At 41.3% G+C, this 19,046-nt stretch overlaps 1 protein-coding gene across 3 annotated transcripts in view; it reads left to right on the top strand.

Moving 5' to 3' along the window:
- The first annotated feature begins 2,778 nt into the window (after positions 1–2,778).
- Positions 2,779–19,046, top strand: part of RNASEH2B (ribonuclease H2 subunit B) — a 63,555-nt gene continuing 47,287 nt past the window's right edge. For 2 of the 3 annotated variants that reach the window (XM_054446747.2, XM_054446744.2), the window contains exon 1: positions 2,779–3,239. In XM_054446747.2, the coding sequence (XP_054302722.1) occupies positions 3,176–3,239 (64 nt within the window). In that variant the 5' untranslated portion in view covers positions 2,779–3,175. Of the gene's footprint in view, positions 3,240–14,434; positions 14,458–19,046 lie in introns of those variants that run through there. The other variant, XM_054446745.2, reaches the window with a different exon arrangement.

Here is a 19,046-nt window from a genome sequence, read left to right on the forward strand (position 1 = left end):
TTTTTTTTTTTTTTTTTTGAGACGGAGCTTTGCTCTTGTTGCCCAGGCTGGAGTGCAATGGTGTGATCTCAGCTCACCGCAACCTCTGCCTCCCAGGTTCAAGCAATTCTCCTGCCTCAGCCTCCCGAGTAGCTGGGATTACAGGCATGCGCCACCACGCCTGGCTAATATTTTTCGTATTTTTAGTAGAGACGGGGTTTCTTCATGTTGGTCAGGCTGGTCTTGAACTCCTGACCTCAGGTGATCCGCCCACCTCAGCCTCCCAAAGTGCTGGGATTACAGGCGTGATCCACCGCGCCCGGCCTCATCTGTTGTTTCTTGACTTTTTAATAACCACCATTTTGACTGCCATGAGATGGTATATCGTTGTGGTTTTGATTTGCATTTCTCTAATGATCAGTGATGTTGAACGTTTTTTCATGTTTGTTGGCCACATGTATGTAAAGACACCCATTTCTTTATGTGCTTGACGTGGCCTTAAACATGCATGTATCCTTATAAAATACATCGTGTTGTTCTTTGTGCCTTTTAAATTTACCTACATGGTATTCTGCTAAAAATAATTTCCTGCATCTAAATTTGTTTCTTTAGATACAAAGCATCTGTTTGTATATGCATACCGATCACTGTGTCAAACTGCTGTATAAATAGCCCATATACAATACACATTGTAGCATAACAGTTTGAAATAACCTAAATACTGCACACTAGGGAATGGATAACTAACCCTGGTACACCAGCTGTGTTAAATATCATGCCTTCATTAACAATGATACTTCTCGATATGAAGGGGCACATGCTTATGACAATGTTAAGTGAGAAAAGCAGACAAAATAGTCTAAATTGTGACAAAAAAACACAAAAATATACATTAATACAGCCAAGGGCTAGAAAGGATCAGAGAAAAATGAAACAGGTATGTATGTCTGAGCAAGGGAATCATGTGTAACATTTCTCATGCACAGTAGCTCCCCCTATTTGAAGTTTCGCTTTCCAAGGTGTCAGTTACCCCCAGTCGACCTTGGTCCAAAAATATTACACGAAAAATTCCAGAAACAATTCGTAGGTTTTAAATCGTGCAGTGTTCTGAGTGGTGTGAAGAAATCTTGCACCATTCAGCTTCGTCCTGCAAAGGACCTGAATTCTCCCTTTGTCCAGCGGATCCACACTGCAGAAGGTCCCCTCCTTATGAGTCACTTAGTAGCTGCAAGAGTAGTGATGCTGGCATACTGTGAGAATTATTCTATTTTATTATTATTGTTGTTAATCTCTTACTGGGCCTAATTTTCAAATTAAACTTTTTCACAGATATACGTGCAAAGGAAAAAACAGTGTATTAGGGTCTGGTACTATTTGCGGTTTTAGGCCTTCACTGGGGGTTTTGGATCCCATCCTACAGGAATAATGGGGTGCTCCTGTAGCTGTTAGTAAGACAATGGTGTGCCTGGGGATTTGTGCTATACACCACAGCATCTTCTACAGTCGTTTTGGGGGAGAGGGAAGATCAGAGCAGTACAAATCTGCTGCTCCTTGCCCCAAAACTGGCAAGAGGCGCCTTTCCTCAGCCAGAAAGGCCTCTTCTCCACCAGCTGTGTCCTGCAATCAACTGCAGCTGTATTTGTCTCACCCCATGGGAAACAGGTTTGAAGTTAAAAACCTTTTCAGAGGGCCGAGATAAATTTAGTGCTGCTAAATTTAACTATCTTCAAGATTAAACATGAAAAGCAAAGTGCATGAGTTATGTATATTATTCTTTCAATTGTGCAAAAATAAGACATTAACTTGTTTTTGCATGGAAAAATTCTGCAAGAATAGAGAAGAAATGTTAACAGTTACCCCTGGGATCTGGGATAAAAGAGAGACATCATGCTTTTCTTTAAAAAAAAAAATTAGGTTTTCGCGGATTTTTTTTTTTTTTTTTTTTTTTTTTGACAGAGTCTAGCTCTGTAGCCCAGGCCAGAGTGCAGTGGTGGGATCTCGGTTCACTGCAACCTCCATCTCCTGGGTTCAAGTGATTCTTTTTTTTTTTGTTTTGTTTTTGTTTTTGTTTTTCTTGGTAAGTTTATTATTTAAAAAAAAAATGGTTGACTTGTGCCTCAGCCTCCGTAGTAGCTGGGATTACAGATGTGCACCACCACACCCAGCTAATTTTTGTATTTTCAGTAGAGACGGAGTTTCACCTTGTTGGTCAGGCTGGTCTCCAGCTCCTGACCTCAGGCGATCCGCCCGCCTCGGCCTCTCAAAGGGCTGGGATTACAGGCCTGAGCCACTGCGCCTGGCCCATGCTTTTCTCTAAAGTATGAAAGGAATTTGTACTTTCTTCTTAAAAACCATGTACCAAACAGCACTTTTCAATTAAAATGTTATTTTTAAAAGTTTAAGTCCCCAAATTTCATGGCTCTAACTTTTTAAACATCACTTTTTAAATAAATGTCTAAATTTTTCTCATTATACAGCGTTCTCCAGAAGAACAAATTCATATTCTGAGCCCAAAACTGTGCACCTCTTTTAGTGATGAGGACGGAGTCCAAATTGAGGACATCCCTTATAGCTCACAATGCACACATATTCTCACATCAGTAGCAACATAGAATGCAACTGATGACCAATATATATTCACAAATAATTGAGGACCATGGCTAAGAGTTGCATTCGGATTCCGATGTGACTGCTATTGTCCTTAACACGGACTAGCTCCAGGTGAGTCCCCCGGCCCCAGGGGTGTGGCGGGCGTCACCCGTTGTCCGGGCACACACCCCGCAGACCCAATCCTAGCCTGCTGGCTAGACCATGGAGGGCCGCTGGGTGCAGCGACAGAGCGCGGGGCCCCGGCGACCCCGCCCTGCGCCGCGTCACTCGGCGCCCTGCGGCGCGCGGTGAGCACCTACCGCTAGTGGAGCTGCGAGGGAGAGGCCGCGGCCCCTTCCGGTTGCCTGCGGCCCCGCGCCGGCATTCAGAGCCCCTCGCCTGGCGCTAAATTTAAAAACGTAACACGAGCAGCAGACTGGTCTTGGAAACGAAACGAAACTCGGCCCCTGGGCCTCCTCCCGGGCGCTGCCGGTCCCTCAGCGCGCCGCGCCACCCGGAACAGACCCTTCTCCCGCCATTTTCGGCGGGGCTGGGAGACTGAGGCCCGCGGCGCTGAGCCTGCGGCGCCCCGGAAGAAGCGGGCGGCATGGCCGCCGGCGTGGACTGCAGGGACGGGGTTGGCGCCCGGCAGCACGTGTTCCTGGTTCCAGGTAAACACGCGCGCCCGGGCGGCGGGGGCGACCCAAGAACTGGAGGAGCGGCCCGCGACCCCGGGCGCGCGGCCCCCAACCTCGAGCGCGAGGCCCCCAACCCAGGTGGCTCCCACTACCCGGCCCGGCGCGGGATGGGATTCTCTCTGGGAGAGCTAGCCCCGCATCTTGGTCACACGTCATAGCAAGCCGCGGTTTTCAAACCCGGAAGCTCCGAAAAGGAACGAGCGTGTTTCCCGGGCCCTGATCCCCGGTGGCTCGGGTGGGCGGGTGGAAGCCGACTCAGCCTGAGGGGAGCCACGCGGGTTCCGGGTCACCGGTGCGCTGCGGGCCCCGGAGGTTTCAGCCCTTGGTGTCCCCCACCTGCAGATGGCCCTGCTTCTGTGATCCTACTGGGTTGGAACCAGGGATCCAGTAGGCTCGAATTGGCCTCAGACGGTGCGCAGTTTTAACAAGAAACCAAAGGGACAGGCCTGCGGTGGCGAGGCAGGAGGGAAGCGGGATGGGAATCGCTGTTAGGCCAAGGGTAGTTCAAAGCGATTCAGCAGAATAATGACCACAGGATTGCTGGAGCCGGGCCTTTCAGCCCGCGTGTGGATGATGACCGGCCATCCAGGACATGCGAGGGCTTGGGACAATGGACAGCCAGTGCCACACAAGGAAGGACCGATTAAATGACACAGTTAAAGGAATTTGGCCTAGGGAGTGCAAGCCAGAAAGGTTTGGTCTTTTTATATATGTATAACATTGGAAAAAAGGAACATCTCCTGTTCCCTGTATTAAGTTTTGAGTTTAGCTCAGCAAATGCAGAGTGTTTGTTGCAGTAAATATACTGATAACAATATTCTTTCCCAGGAATTTCGACTTTTATGATGGTTATTGAAAATGTTTACATGACAGGCTGTCAATAATATTTTTTGCCTCTAAAAATAAAACGTAAAGTGTACGAATTTTAAGTATGCAACTCACTGAACTTTTCGTATACACCACCCTAGTAACCATCCCCCAGTTCAAGATGTAGACTGTTTCCAATAACGCCTCATGCCTGTTCCTAGATAGCCCCAGGAACCTCTATGCTGACCTCTGTCACCAGAGATTAGTTTTGCCTGTTTGGATAAGAGCGTGCCCCTTTGTGTCTGGCTTCTTTCACTCTGAAAGATTCATCCATGGTTTGTGAAATTCATTCATGTTGTAGCAGTCGGTTGGTTGGTTGGTTGGTTAGTTTTTTCATTGCTGCTTCTGTTTAATTGTATGAGTATCCATACTATGTATCCCCTCTACTGTGGATGGACATTTGGGTTGTTTCCAGTTTGCAACTATTACAAGTTACACTTCTCAGAGCATTCCTTTAGGCGGCTTTTGATAGACATGGGCACTCATATCTCTAGGGTGTATACCCTGGAGTGGAATGGCTGGTTCTAGTACTTGTGTGTAGAGCTGTAGTTGACAATGTTAAATGGTTTTCCAAAGTGGTTATACTGATTTATATTCCCACAAGCAGTGTATGAGAGTTCCCATTGCTGCGCATCCTCAGTAAAAACGTTTTGGTGGTAAAACAGCTAATGCAAAATTCAGGGTTTTGACAGAATCTCGCAAAGGGCTACCCGTATACATGCTTTTCATTAGAAAAATCATCCTTTCTTCTCACTGCGTCACATCAAGACAATTAGATTTTCAGGGTAGGAACTCTAATCATTCTTTCAGAATCAAGTGCATTATTGTTATTTCAGATATACACAGTAGCTGGTTATAATTTGAGCTTCTTATTTTGTTGTTCTGTTTAATCAGTATTGACATCGTCATTTTAAAAGTATGTTTGTGTCCTTGTATTAAACACAAAACCCTCAAAAGAATTAAATATTGATTGTATCCCTGAAAATTGTAGGTTTTAATATATCTACTGCTGGGTTGTGGGAAGAGTTTCAGTTGAGTTTCTGTTCAGAGCTGAGATCTACTGTGACCTTTTAAGGCATTGGGGGAGGCTGAGCAGCTGTTGGAACTGCTAGAAGAGCTGTGTGGTCAGGGGGCAGGAACTCTTAGCAGTTAAAAACTTGAGCTACCAGCTCCTGCAATTCTTCCTTCTGGCCTTTAGTGCCACCTGCAGGCTCTGAGGGTACAACAAGGTTTGATAGCGACTGCAGTGCAACACTAGTTCTCAAACTTGAGGGCATCATTTACCTGGGGAGCTGGGCCTCAGCCCCCAGAGATTCTGGTTCAGTAGGTCCTGGGCTGGGGCCAGAGAATGTGCATTGGTAACAAGTTCCCAAGAGATGCTGATGCTGCTGGTCCGGAAACCTCTGCCCCCACTCCAGAAACCACTGCAGTAAAGACTTTGGGAACTAGATTGGGATATAAGAATGACAAGCCTTATGTTTGGCCCTCTTTGTGGTGGGCCAGAATTTATATGGTCAAGGAAGTGCATGTAAGTGCAGAGTGTGAGGCTCGTCTTCCCAGATGTAGTTGTCGTCTCTTCCAGAAGATGAGAAATCAGCCTGCTTAGTTACACATTCAGGAGTTGGAAACGATATGCCCTTGGCTGAGGGTGCACCATACTCCAGTAAAGCTGGGCCCTTAATAAAGAAAACAAAGATTATTAAACATTTTTCAAAAGTATTTGGCGGAGGCGGCCTGTATTCAGTTTTAGAACACTTGGGATCTGAAGAACTTACTCTGTGTACTGAAAAGTGAGCAAATGAACCCACAGGTCAACAGAACTTTAAAGGGATTTATCCATGAGACAAGGGTAAAGATGCCTAACCTTGCAATGATACTTTTTTCCAACATTTAATTCATGCTGTTCATCGAGTTGCCTGCCACAGCACTGTGTTATATCTTGAAGGATATATTTAAATGTTTGATATAGGTATCTTTGCCTCTAGTTTTCAATTTGTTTGGAGAAGCTGGCTATCTCAGATAAACAAATCTGGAACTTGGAAGAGATACTTGTGAGATATTTAGACTTGGGACGTTGGTTTTCACAGGCTGGTGAAGACAGAACCGTTTCCCATTTCAGCAAGGCAAGCATTTCTTTTAGTTTGGGATGGTCTTAAATGTTTCTGTAAAATGGCCTGGGAATACTAGCCTGTTTCCAGTTTTAATTTCTATAAGAGGCCATTAACATCTTTACTTTTTGGAAAGTAGTATAAGTTTCCGTCCCTCTTTTTCTGCCCTAAAAGTAAATGTTTGCGTCATATTTTTAATATTTTTCTTAAGTCCATTTTTCTTGTTAATGCTACTAAGTTGGGATGTACCCAGGTGTGAGAGGTCACCTGATTCATTGCGTTTAGAAGACTGCATTTATTGCTGTTGGGGGCTGAACAATTAATTGGGTTCATCTCCAAGGAAATATTAATTGGGAAACCCTAACATTGTGTATTGAAAAAAAAAAAAAGAAGAAAAATCATTTCAGGCCTATTAAAACAAAACTCATTTGGGTTCACTTAGGCTGATTAAAATATTCCTTAATCAGCCCCCTGATTAAACAGTCCTGAGGTGAAACTGGACCTCAACTCGAATTTTCAGTTAGAGACAAGTTTTGCAATAAAGTTATCCCCCTTTATTTCATGAATATGCATGTTAAAAAGTATTTTAGGAAAGATTGCACTTATTATTTATTTCTCCACAGAAAGCAGTTTCATGGAGGTAGAGGATGGGTTGCTTTTTGGGAGATAAGAATCCTTGTCTACCTTCGACATTTCAAATACAATAACAGCTTTTTATGTGAGGCATCATGATAATCACAAATGATTATACCAGAGCTGTCTCTCCAATTGGAATGCAAAAATAGATGTGGAAGGACTGTATAAATTCATGCATTAGAACTATGTTCTAATTAAAGGATTTAAAAAATAAACTAAATTTAAAAGGAAAAACTAATTTTCTTATTTAATGATGGAGAACATTTATATTAATGTTATTTCTGATTATAGTCTTGAAACTTTTTTTTTTTTTGGTCCACCAACTGGCATAATTGTAGCTTTTTATAAGTCCAAAGAAATGCCTCTTGTTTTGGGGGAGGAAAAAAAGTAAAGGTTTAAAGTGTATGGCAAAGGAAGAACTACTATAGATTTAATGCACTTTTCAGTGACACTAAAAAACACTCTTTTCCCTTCTTTACCTAATGGCTCATGGTTAATCTCAGAAGAAAAAGTTAAGCAGGATTTTTGTTCTTTGTCAAAACAGTATGTATGTATATGTTTGTGTTTAGAAATACACGTGAGGGCCGAAAGCTTCCTTATTTTCAGAAGAGGTGAACTTCACTTGGCACATGATAGAGAACCTGGCCAATTCAAGTGCTGATTTTAGACAACCTCGGAATAATTAAGCTCAGCTTTTTGGAAGGTGTGTCGTTTACCGAATAGTCTACTGCAGGCAGTCAGCAACGTAGGAGTCTCAGAGTTTTCCAGCATAGAGCATGTTTAACATTTTCCACACGAATCTCAGTCTGGCTTTGTTTTTGCAAAATGTTTTTTGGTGGGACCCGACTGACCTTTCTCAGATGGCCACTGGATCCGCTCCCCTTGCTATCTATCTGAGCACGTTCTGAAGTGGATGGACTTCAGTTGCCAGTTGGTGTAATCAGGCTGTTTCCGGAGTCTGATCTTGTCCCTTTAGTAACTGTTCCAAAATACTTAGGACATTTATAAGTAAGAACTCATGACTCCCACATATTTATCCTCCAGGTCAGAAAAAAATTCATAAAAGGAAAGCAAGCAGTGTTCGTGATTTTTTATATGAATAACAGAATAAGGACTGCATGGATTCTCCCACATCCTCTGAGCTTTAACTGTGATGTTAAAAAACAAACAACTCAGTCAGTGTGCTCCAAAGCCTGGCTATAATAACACAGACTTAAAAGCTAGATTTATGCTATTTATTAGCTCTGTGTCCTTGGGTGGTTTACCTCCTCACTATAAAGCCTCACTTTTGTCATCTCCACAGTGGGGAGAACAGTACCAGTCTCGTGGGGTTGTTATCTGTGATTTGAGTTACTCATAAGCTTTCTTACACCTCAAGCTTTTAGCCCTGGGCCTGGGACAGAGTAGATATTTCAATAAATATTTACTGAACGAATAAAAGTCTCACATTCCATTTCTTCCTGCAATGTCTTTGCTTATTCTGCTTTTTCCTCCCCTTCTACTTCTATCCAAATTCTACCCTTTCCTCAAGTTTCTGTTCAACTGTGTTTTCCACAAAGCTAAGCCATTTGCTCCAGCTCAGCTTCTCCATCTTGACTTTGTGTCTGCCTGGAATCCTGCCTGCTCTTCACTTTATCTACTTGGCAAATTCCTACTTATCCTTTAAACCCAGCTCAAGTATCACCTCTACCAGGAAGCCTTCCCATGGGCGTCTCCTCTTGTTACTGCCCAGGTTCGTGGTACCTGTTTGACCACCTACACATTTCATGATTATTCATTTAAGTGCCATTTTTATATAAATATGTATTGAACACCTAATACATGCCAGGAGCTAGAGAGAGTCCAAGTGTGTTTTCCCTGAGTGGCCATTTTGCTTCTCAGTGTGGGCACCTCAGCCTTCAGCTTCAGAGCACAACCTCCAAACAGTGGGGCATGTCACGTAGGATTTCCAGGCCTTTGTTCAGAGCTACCTTTATGACTTCCTTGTCTAAGGATGACTGTTTGCTAAAGCAGAATGGGCCACCCCGTGGCAAGGCGATGTAAGGGATTTGGGGCTGCATGTTCTGGTCCCTGTTTCATTATCTGTCCCCGAAACAACTAAGCTGGAGGCTGGCTGACTCCTCCGAGGGCCTAGGTCTGAACATTTGGTAAGGCTCTCCTGCATGATCGGCTACCTTTGCCTGATTGTTTTTAAAGGTTTTTTGTTATTGTTGTTGCCTTTTAACCTTCTTTTGACCAGTTAACTCTACATTTACATGTTTTTCTCACAGTGGTTTTTTTTTTTTTTTGATAACTTTAAATAATTAGAATGATAATACTTACCCAGTATAGAAATTTTAGTAATACGGGGAAAAAAAAAACTAATAAAATAATTTGTCCATCATCCTCACCCAAAATAAAAATTTTGGAGATACTTCTTTCCAGTTTTTTCATGTTGTTTACATTACAAAATGAATTCCAATGTTCTTAAATTTTTTCTTAATTTTCTATTTTTGCCTTTATTTCATTGTTTACCCTTACTACTTATTTAATGTAACACTAAAACACTCAGGGAGATTGGAGTTACATGAAAGTTTATATGGTGCTGTTCTACATAAAATTGGAGAAAGACAGTTCAGTTGATTTAATAGAGGTAGGGGCTGTTTTTTTCCTCTTAATTTTGGTAAGGACAGAAACTCACACAGTGATATGAACCAAGTTGACAAAGAGAATTTGTATTTTAGGCTTTGAACATTGAAGAGGTGTATTACTTATTGCTTCAGACAGTAGACAGTACATATTTGGAATGGGTTATCTTTGAAAGTGGATAAAGATTGAAAATACAAATAGGTGCAAAAGAGGTAAAGATACATTTGCAGAGCTGTATTGGACCCAATGGCAAACTAGGATGTTTCAAAAGTCATTGAAAGCAGGTTACATTTTTGAGGACAACCATACCCTCCTGCAAACATCCCTTGGTGTGCTTTCCTGAAACCGGATACTGGTTTGAATAGCCTGTGAGTCTGCCTTAGTATGGAAATTGCCATTTTTTAATGTGGGGTCAGTGCACCTGGGTTGTGTGTTACAAAACCAAACATGAACTTCTTTGGGAGTTCCTTAGCAGGTTCACATCTTCCCAGGAAGGAGCAGGGGTGGTGGCGTGGTGGAGAGCATAGGACATCTGGCCCTAGGGTGTTGCAGCAGCAGGAGTCCAGGGTTTCTGCCTCTGTGAGTGTTAACTTCCTCTTCTCAAACTGACTTCCTCCATTTAGTGGAAAACTGGTTTCATGTGATTCCCAAGCTACAGATCCCCCGGTGTCTGCTGGGAGGGGTTTCTCCTCTTAGTTCCAGTTTGAAACGTTTCAAAACAGCCTTCTGACTGGTCCTGCTGTGGTCACATGCAGTCCCACCCTCCACCACCTATTGTGGCCAGGGAGGGGCAGGCTGTAAGCACAAGGTGGGAGAGGAGGAGGACAAAGTGGGCACTTGAGGCTAAAGAGTGCTTTTCCGGAAGAAGGAAAGGGTACAGGATAGACAGCAGAGGAACTAGCTACCACATCATTTCACCAGTGGGACTCTGAGCTCTGGCCAGAAACCTCAGCCATTTGTGAGCCGTCTTGCCTATGGCCAACATTAGGGGTTTCTCAGTTGCTGGTAGTCTGTGTGACTGGCTTGTATATAGGTATAGCAGAGGTTTATTTGTGTGGAGAATTGGGTTCTAGTTGTAACTTATACTTGCCTTCATTTAGTCAAAGTTTGTATAATTTTTAGGAAGCCCAGCTTCTAGGCCTGCAACTTCTAGCTGTTATAACTTTGCAAAACACTTTCATATAATTGTATTTGACCCTCTTGATGAGCTTGGGAAGCAGTTAAGGCAAGCTTTATTATCACCATTTTGCACATCAGGAAACCAAGACTCAGAAGTCAAATAATCTGTCAACATACAATAGAAATCCAGTGTCAGAGGCTGTCAGCTCTCTCAAGTCCTTTTCCAGGACTCCTGCATGTGCCAGAGGCCACTCTGCTGACTGAATAATGATACCTCACCACTGTGGGAGAGGCCAGAGGACCAGGAACGGCTGGTCTCAAACTGCTCTCAGTTTGATGACTGGGGACCAGACATACCTCCTTCCCTGGAACCAAACCTGGTTGTTCTCAGTCACCCCAATCAGGTCTGTCTTTTCTAGCACTCCAGAATTTTTCCTGCTTCCCACATAGTTCATGCTCCACCCATGGTCCATCTCAGTATGTTTGCTGGTCTTTGTGGCTCTGAGTTGGCTGTGAACCTGAATTTTTTTATTAGCTTCTTCTCCAGTGCACAGGCTGTTCCTAGAAACATGGTTGTTGATAGGGACAACCCTGAAAGAATGGAGATTTTGTCTTCTATGTTCCTGCTGAAGGCTAGTTTCTAATTTTTATATTTATTTATTTATTTATTTAGAGACAGAGTCTCGCTCTGTCGCCCAGGCTGGAGCGCAGTGGCTTGATCTGGGCTCACTGCAAGCTCCGCCTCCCAGGTTCACGCCATTCTCCTGCCTCAGCCTCCTGAGTAGCTGGAACTACAGGCACCCGCCACTACGCCCAGCTAATTTTTTGTATTTTTAGTAGAGACGGGGTTTCACTGTGTTAACCAGGATGGTCTCGATCTTCTGACGTCGTGATCCGCCCGCCTCAGCCTCCCAAAGTGCTGGGATTACAGGCGTGAGCCACTGCGCCCGGCCTCTAATTTTTATTTTTTTCTCCAAAGCTTCAAAAGAAAGTTACACATAGAGGAACCTATTACTTCAGTAATCACATAATTTTCCTGGTGCATGTCTCTCTTGCTTTCTTGGTTTGTGTCTTGTAGTCTTTGAAGAAACAAGAGCTTCAAAGCCAGGAAAATGACCCAGATCTCTTTGACAGCAGTGCTAATGTTTTGGGAAGTGAAGGCGTATAGTTATTACTGAAATTAGTGTTCCTGGAAGCTGCAAGTTACTTGAAAATTATGCTGATTTGTCTTGCATGCATTGTATTTGTGTCCTACCAAAGTGTTTCCAAGGAAGTGTCTGGCAAACAGGCAGGAGGGTGCCGGGGCAGGGAGAGGGGGAGAGTCTGAATATATTCTGATGGCTGAAGTCTAAAGAAAATGAACTGGAACCTATTTAGGACATCATATTGCATAAGCATGAGAGTGATAATCTCATCTCTCTTTTTCTTTTTTCTATTGGATCTTCTTAAGAAACCTGAATAGCCTTGATATGATATCTAAAAATAAAATAAATGGTGCTTTGATGTCTGTACTTTCTTCTCCATGTAACAGTGGGTGTATGTTTCTCAGAGTTTATCTCCTATGTGCCAAAAATCAGAGAGGCTCAGGAACAAGTGTCCATTGCTTCCAAGTCATAAGAACAATTGGCAAAAATCACTTGTCTCGTGTCGTTGAACTTTAAATGCAGTGAAAAAACTTGTCTTAACCAAGAGAGGGATAAGAAAGAGCTGCCAAGTTTGAAAAACCTGCTGATAAATAACTTCATACCAACTGTACAACAACCTGTACTATATAGTCTGTAGATGAAAAATCATGTACCATTTTGGCTTGTACAATACTTTGTGGCTAACTTTAAAAAATACGGAATGGTTAAGTCTGTGCATTAATACGTGCTGTGTAACCTAATTTTTCAGCATTATAATGTCACAGATATCTGGGGGTGGTGGGGAGAAGTATATGCAGCTTTGTATGGAATATACACAGCTCTCCCTCCTTTCTCTTCCTTCTGCCCCCTGGCTGTGTGGTCTACTGGCTGGATTGCAGTAGCTGGATTGCAGCTGGTTAGATGACTCTGCTGGTTTTTGAGGATGAGGAGGACAGGACAAGAGAGGGAAAGTTTTAAATCTTTATATCATAGGAGAATAGTCATGTCAGGATCATTGTGTTTCCAAGCTGCTGTTTGTGCTTTTTAAGTTAAGAGGTATGGGACTTCAGATTAAGAGTTTCTTTACAGTATTATAGTTTAAAACGTTGGCTCTGGATAATAGTTGACTGAGTTTAAATCCTGGCTCTATAGTTGACTTGCACTCTGACCTTCAGGCAGGTTTTTCATCCAAAAAAGTGGAAATTAACATAGCACCTATTATGTGACCAATATAGAGGACTTAAACAGTGCCTGGTAGACAGTAAATGGCCAATACATATTAGCTGTTATTTTTGATTTTACATTCATTAGACACAATTGTCTCTTTGTCACTGGTATGTTTTCTTTAAAGTACAGATGTCAGGAAAGTAGCAATCAGAGATTCCTTGTTTCTTGAGGGTGTTTTGTTTTGTTTTGTTTTGTTTTGACAGAGTCTCGCTCTGTCGCCCAGGCTGGAGTGCAGCGGCGTGATCTCGGCTCACTCTAACTTCTGCCTCCTGGGTTCAAGCGATTCTTATCAAGCGATTCTTATGCCTCAGCCTCCCAAGTAGCTGGGATTACAGGCATGTGCCACCACACCCGGCTAATTTTTGTATTTTTAGTAGAGCAGGGTTTCACCATGTTGGCTGGGCTGGTCTCTAACTCCTGGCCTCAAGTGATCTGCCCACCTCAGCCTGATTTCACAGTACTGGGATTACAAGTGTGAGCCACCGTGCCCAGCCTGTGGAAGCCCAGCAGATGGAAGATTTGCTGCCAGAGTTAATGGTGACCAGTGGGACATACAATTGAATCTTTACAGAGAATATAGAGACCATGAGATAACTACTCTGGAATCAGTTAGTTTTAAGGAACCAGAGGGGCAGAGCTTGAGATAATTGGGAAGTTTAACATGTTATTAAACCTAAAATGGCCAGCAAGACTGATAGCTGCTTCTCAGTTGTCTGAGTTTTTTCTTTTTTTGTGAAAATACTTTTTTAGCCAGCATGACTTATGTCATCTCTTAGATGAGAGAAAAGAATAAAAAAGACAAAGTGTATAGCTACTCTTTTAAAAAATAGAGTTGGAAGCATAGTTTTGGAAGAAGGTGTCTCACATGAGTCAATTTTCTAGACAAGTGAAATTTGGCTCTTTTAGTATCAAAACTTGCTTTTATAGTTTTTTATTGAGTTTTTTCTAAACTTGAACAATTCATTTATGTTATGTTTATTGAGTATATCTCATGTGCCAGAAACACTACTGGGTACTTTACATTACCTTGATTTTTACATATAAAATGCATTGTGTTCTGGCTTTTAAACAAGATACACTGGTTCTAATTTAATATTTTCTTGGAAGACTAATTGTTAAGCCGTTATGTAACTCTGTGCTTAGATTTTGTGACTTTTATATTTTGATCTTATTATTCCCTACATGTTCTCGACATTTTCCACGTAGTTGAGGGAAGGGATACTGATTGTTAATTGATTATTTATTATGTGTTCTAGGCACTTTCACATACATTTCATTTCAATCTAACAGAAACATGTAAAATAATTATTATTATACCCATTTTATAGATGAAACAACAAACTACAGAGAGGTTGAGTATCTTGCACAGAGTCACACTGCTGAGTGAGGAGAGGAGCTGAGATTGGAGTATGGACCCATCTGACTCTAGGTCCAATGTTCTTTCTATGCTGACATCATTGAAGAAATAGACATAAGTTAAAAGTAGGTTTATAGATCATGACCCTTCCTCACACTCCCTCTCTCTTTTCTAATTCTTTCCCATTACTCTAAAAGCAGGGTTTTCTTCTCTAATTAATTTAGCTATTCTTCACCTGTGCTAAATGCAAGTAAAAGACAGCAGAAGTTAGAAAAAGGGTGGAGCCTCCAAACCTGTTGAGTGAGAGGCTGGTCCATGAAATGACCCAGGATTTTCTCAGAGTAAATGGAAACTCTTTAACTTTGATAGAGTTAATTTATAGTTACAAGTAATTTTGTGTGCCTAATACCAGGTATAGACTAAGGAATTTATCAGAAATATTATAGTAAATGAGCTCTTTTTCTCATACCAAGTCTTCAAAGTTCAGTGAGGGTAAATCCACCCTCCCATAAAAGCAATGAAAACACTAGCAAAGATAGCAAAAAGCAACTTTTTCAGAACCCCTGAAATTAGCCAAAGGCTTCCAATAGTTTGAGAAGTGTTTATTCAAGAAAATCTTCTGAATCTTATTAGGAACAGCAGGGTTTGTGGGATTGTAACTTGAACTACTCCCATTTCCTCTCCTCAGCTCTGTAGTAGCCTTGAAAACCAGCAGCCTTGCAAACACGGTACTTGTAAAAACCAACAGCCTTCAACCATTGGCTAGGATAGGCCTGGATGGAAGATCCTCAAGAAGTCCCATTCCCAGAGCATTGTCCCTATTTGACTTTTCTCACAGCTCCTTGGAAAAGTCTCATTTGCAGGGCATAGTTGTTATTTGACCTACCTTGTAGCTCAGAGCTTGCTCTGTTCCCACAGAGCCCTATCTTCAGGGTATTTGTCAAAAACAATCAGTGACAATCGTTTAACATCATAGCTTCTGAGGGGTCAATACCAGTTGCGCAAGTAAAAACCTGGCCAAAAACTTATGGGTAAGATATGAGGAACAAGATGTCCATAAGGGGCTTTTAAAAAACCCTTGACATATTCCTAGAGGATTAGAAGGCTACACACATATGCAGGGCTATGTGCATGCTCAGAAGGACCTGAGAGGGCCTCAGTGTCTCACCTCTGACTGACCATGAGGTCCGAAGAAGGCAATAAATACAAGCTAAGGCAGAAGATTAAAGTGCCCAAGTGTTGAAGGTATGCCTCAACACACACACCGGACCCTTCAGCAAAGATTGGATCACTTATTTGTTCACAGCATCAGCTAACCACTAAGCTAACTAAACAGAGACATCAGTGGCTGCACACTGCAAGAAATAAACAGACTTTACAGAATTAGTCCAGAAAAGTCACTAAACAAACAAACAGCAACAACTGCAATAACTACAAAAAAACAGCAACAACAAATCCTGGGGAGTTGGGAGAGGAGAGTCTGATTTCCAGAATTGCCACATTTATTATTATCTGAAGTGCTCAGTTTTTTTTTTAACAAAAAGCATGAGACATACATACACAAACAAGACAGTATGACCCATACACAATAGGGAAAGTAGTCAATAGAAACTGTCTCTGAGGGAGCTGAGATGTTAGATTTATTCTGCAAAGATTTTATTCAGCTACTATCAACATAGTCAAAGAACTAAAGAACACCATGTCTAAAGAATGAAAGGAAAGTATGACAATGAAGTTTCACCAAATAGAGAATATCAATAGAGAAATTGTAAAAGGATCTAAAGTCTGGATTTGAAAAGTATAATAACAAATGAAAAATTCACTCGTGAGCTCAGCAGCAGATTTGAGCTGGCAGAGGAAAGAATTAGAAAACTCAAAGACAGGCCAATTGAGATTATCCAGGGTGAGGAACAGATAGAAAAAGAATAAAGAAAACTGAACCTGAACCTAGTCCCAGAGACCTGGAGGACACCATCAGGCCTACTATTATATGCATTATGGGAATCTCAGATGAGAAGAGAAGGGTGGAAGAGGAATATTTGAATAAATAATAGCCAAATACTTCCCAAATTTGATTTAAAAAATACTTGTCTGTACAACTAATGAGTGCAGGAAACTCTAAATAGGATAAACTCAAGGAGATCCATACCTGTGTGTGTCATAGTCAAACTGTGAAAAGACAATCTTGAAAGCAGTAAAAGAAAAATGACTCATCAAATAAAAGGGATCCTCAATAAAATTAACAGCTGACTTCTCATTAGAAGCCATGGTGGCTGGAAGTGAGTGGGATGACATATTTAAGGTGCTGAAATAAAGAGAGGCTCAACAAAGAATTCTATATCTGTCAAAATTATCTTTCAAAAATTAGGAAGGAACCAAGACATTCTCAGATAAAGGGAAAAAATGTGTCACTAGCAGACCTGTCTCACAAAAATTATGAAGGGAGTCCTTCAGATTGAAAGGATAAGGCGCTAGATGATAACTTGAATCCACAAGAAGAATAAAGAGCACTAGTAAAGATAAACACAGAAATAAACATAAAAGCACAAATATATTTTTGTAACTCTTTTGGGTGATAGATAACTACATAAAGCAATAATTATGAACTGTGTTAACAGGCTTATAATACGTAAAGATGTAATTTGTATGACAGTAGCACAAAGGAGGAGAGGAAAAGGAATATGTGCAGAAAACTTACTAAATTCTCTTGAAACTCAGTATTAATCTGAACTACATTGTGAGTTAAGATACTAATTGTAATTCCCAGGATAACCACTAAGAAAATAACTCCTTTAAATAAAAGAAACAACAAGGTATCAAAAATGGTACCCTAGAAAACATCTATTTAACTCAAAATAAGACAGTAATAGGGGAATCCAAAGGAATATGACATACAGAAAACAGAGCTAAATGGCAGGTGTAAATCCTACCTTATCCTACCTTATCCATAATTGTATTAAATCTAAATGCACTAAGCACTTCTATTAAAAGGCAGAGATTGGCAGAATGGAGGGAGGAAAACTCCTGACCCAATTATATCCTATCTACTAGACACACTTACACACACTTTAAATTTAAAAACAAAAATAGGTTGAAAATAAATGAATGGGAAAAGATATACAATACAAACAGTAACTGAAGGAGAGCTGGAGTGGCAATACTAATATCACATGAAATCAACTTTATGATAAAAATTATTACTAGACACATAACAGTCTATTGGGAAGATATCACAATTATAAACATACATGCACCCAATGACAGAGCCCCAAATTACATGAACCAAAAACTGACAGAACTGAAGGGAGATATAGACAATTGAACAATAACAGTGTTTTTTTAGAGAAAGAGTCTCAGTCTGTCACCCAGACTGGAGTACAGTGGTGCAGTCACAGCTTACTGAAGCTTTAACCTCCTGGGCTTAAGTGATCCTCCCACCTTAGCCTCCCGAGTAGCTGGGACTACGGGCACATGCCACCACACGTGTATTTTTTGTAGAGACAGGGTTTCACCCCGTTGCCCAGGCTTGTCTTGAACTCCTGGGCTCAAGCAATCTGTCCACCTTGGCCTCCCAAAGTGCTGGAGTACAGGCATGCACCACCATGCCCAGCCAAGATTTTCTTTTTATTACTGATTTCAAAGTATTATTGTGATGTATAGTTTTATTCCTGTTTCTTATACTTTGGGTTCATTGAGCTTCTTGGATTTGTAGTTTTCATCCAATTTGGAACGTTTCAGACTTACTTTCTTCAAATTTTTTTTTTGTTCCCTCTTCTCCTTTTGGAAACTCCAGTTATACATATATTAAAATGCATGAAGTTGTCCCTTAGTTTACTAATACTCTTTTTTCTTCAAGTTTTTTTCTCTGTGTTCCCATTTTAGATAGTTTCTATTACTGTGTCTTCAAGTTCATTAATCTTTTCTTCAGCTATTAATTTTATCCAGTGTATTTTTCATCTTTAGAAATTCAATTTAGGTATTTTTTTTTGTAATCTTCTATGTCTCTAATTAACTTGTCCATGAGGAATGTTGTTTTTAAAGCCTTTGTCTATCAATTCTATTATCTTGTATATTAATACCCCTCTTTCAGTAATTGATTTTGTTTACTCATTATGGGCCATATTTTTCTGCTTCTTTGAATGCCTCATAGTATTTGATTAGATGGCAGACATTGCGAATTTTGTCCTTTTGGGTGATGAGTATTTTTGTATTTCCATAAATATCCTTGAACTTCATTCTTGGACACAGTTACTTTGAAAGAATTGGATACTTTTAGGTCTTGCTTTTATAATTAGTTTGGTGGGACCAGACCAGCAAATAGTTAGGGCTGACTGTTCCCTACTACTGAGGACCCTTTTGAGTACTATGCCTAAAGCTCCATGAATTGTGAGGTTTTACAGTCTGTCTGGGAATAGGCACAATTCAAGACCCTGAGGAAGTATGAGGTACTGTTTCCTCGAATCTGTTTAGATGAGTTTTCTCCTGGCTTTTGGGTAGTTTCATCACATGCATGCACTGATCCTACTTAAGTAGGACCCTCTGCAGATCTCTGGGGTCTTGTTTCTTTTTAGCCCTCTCCTTTCCTGTGTGCTGACCTGTGAACCCTAACCACCTTGGTGTCTCTGGAATTCTTAGCATCATCTCTTCAACTCAGCGAGTCAGCTAGGCTTTACTGGGTTCTCTCTTTCTGCACTGTGGCCTGGAAACTCTTTTA

This window comes from Pongo pygmaeus, chromosome 14 (assembly GCF_028885625.2).
Source record: "Pongo pygmaeus isolate AG05252 chromosome 14, NHGRI_mPonPyg2-v2.0_pri, whole genome shotgun sequence".
Classification (NCBI taxonomy): Eukaryota; Metazoa; Chordata; class Mammalia; order Primates; family Hominidae; genus Pongo; species Pongo pygmaeus.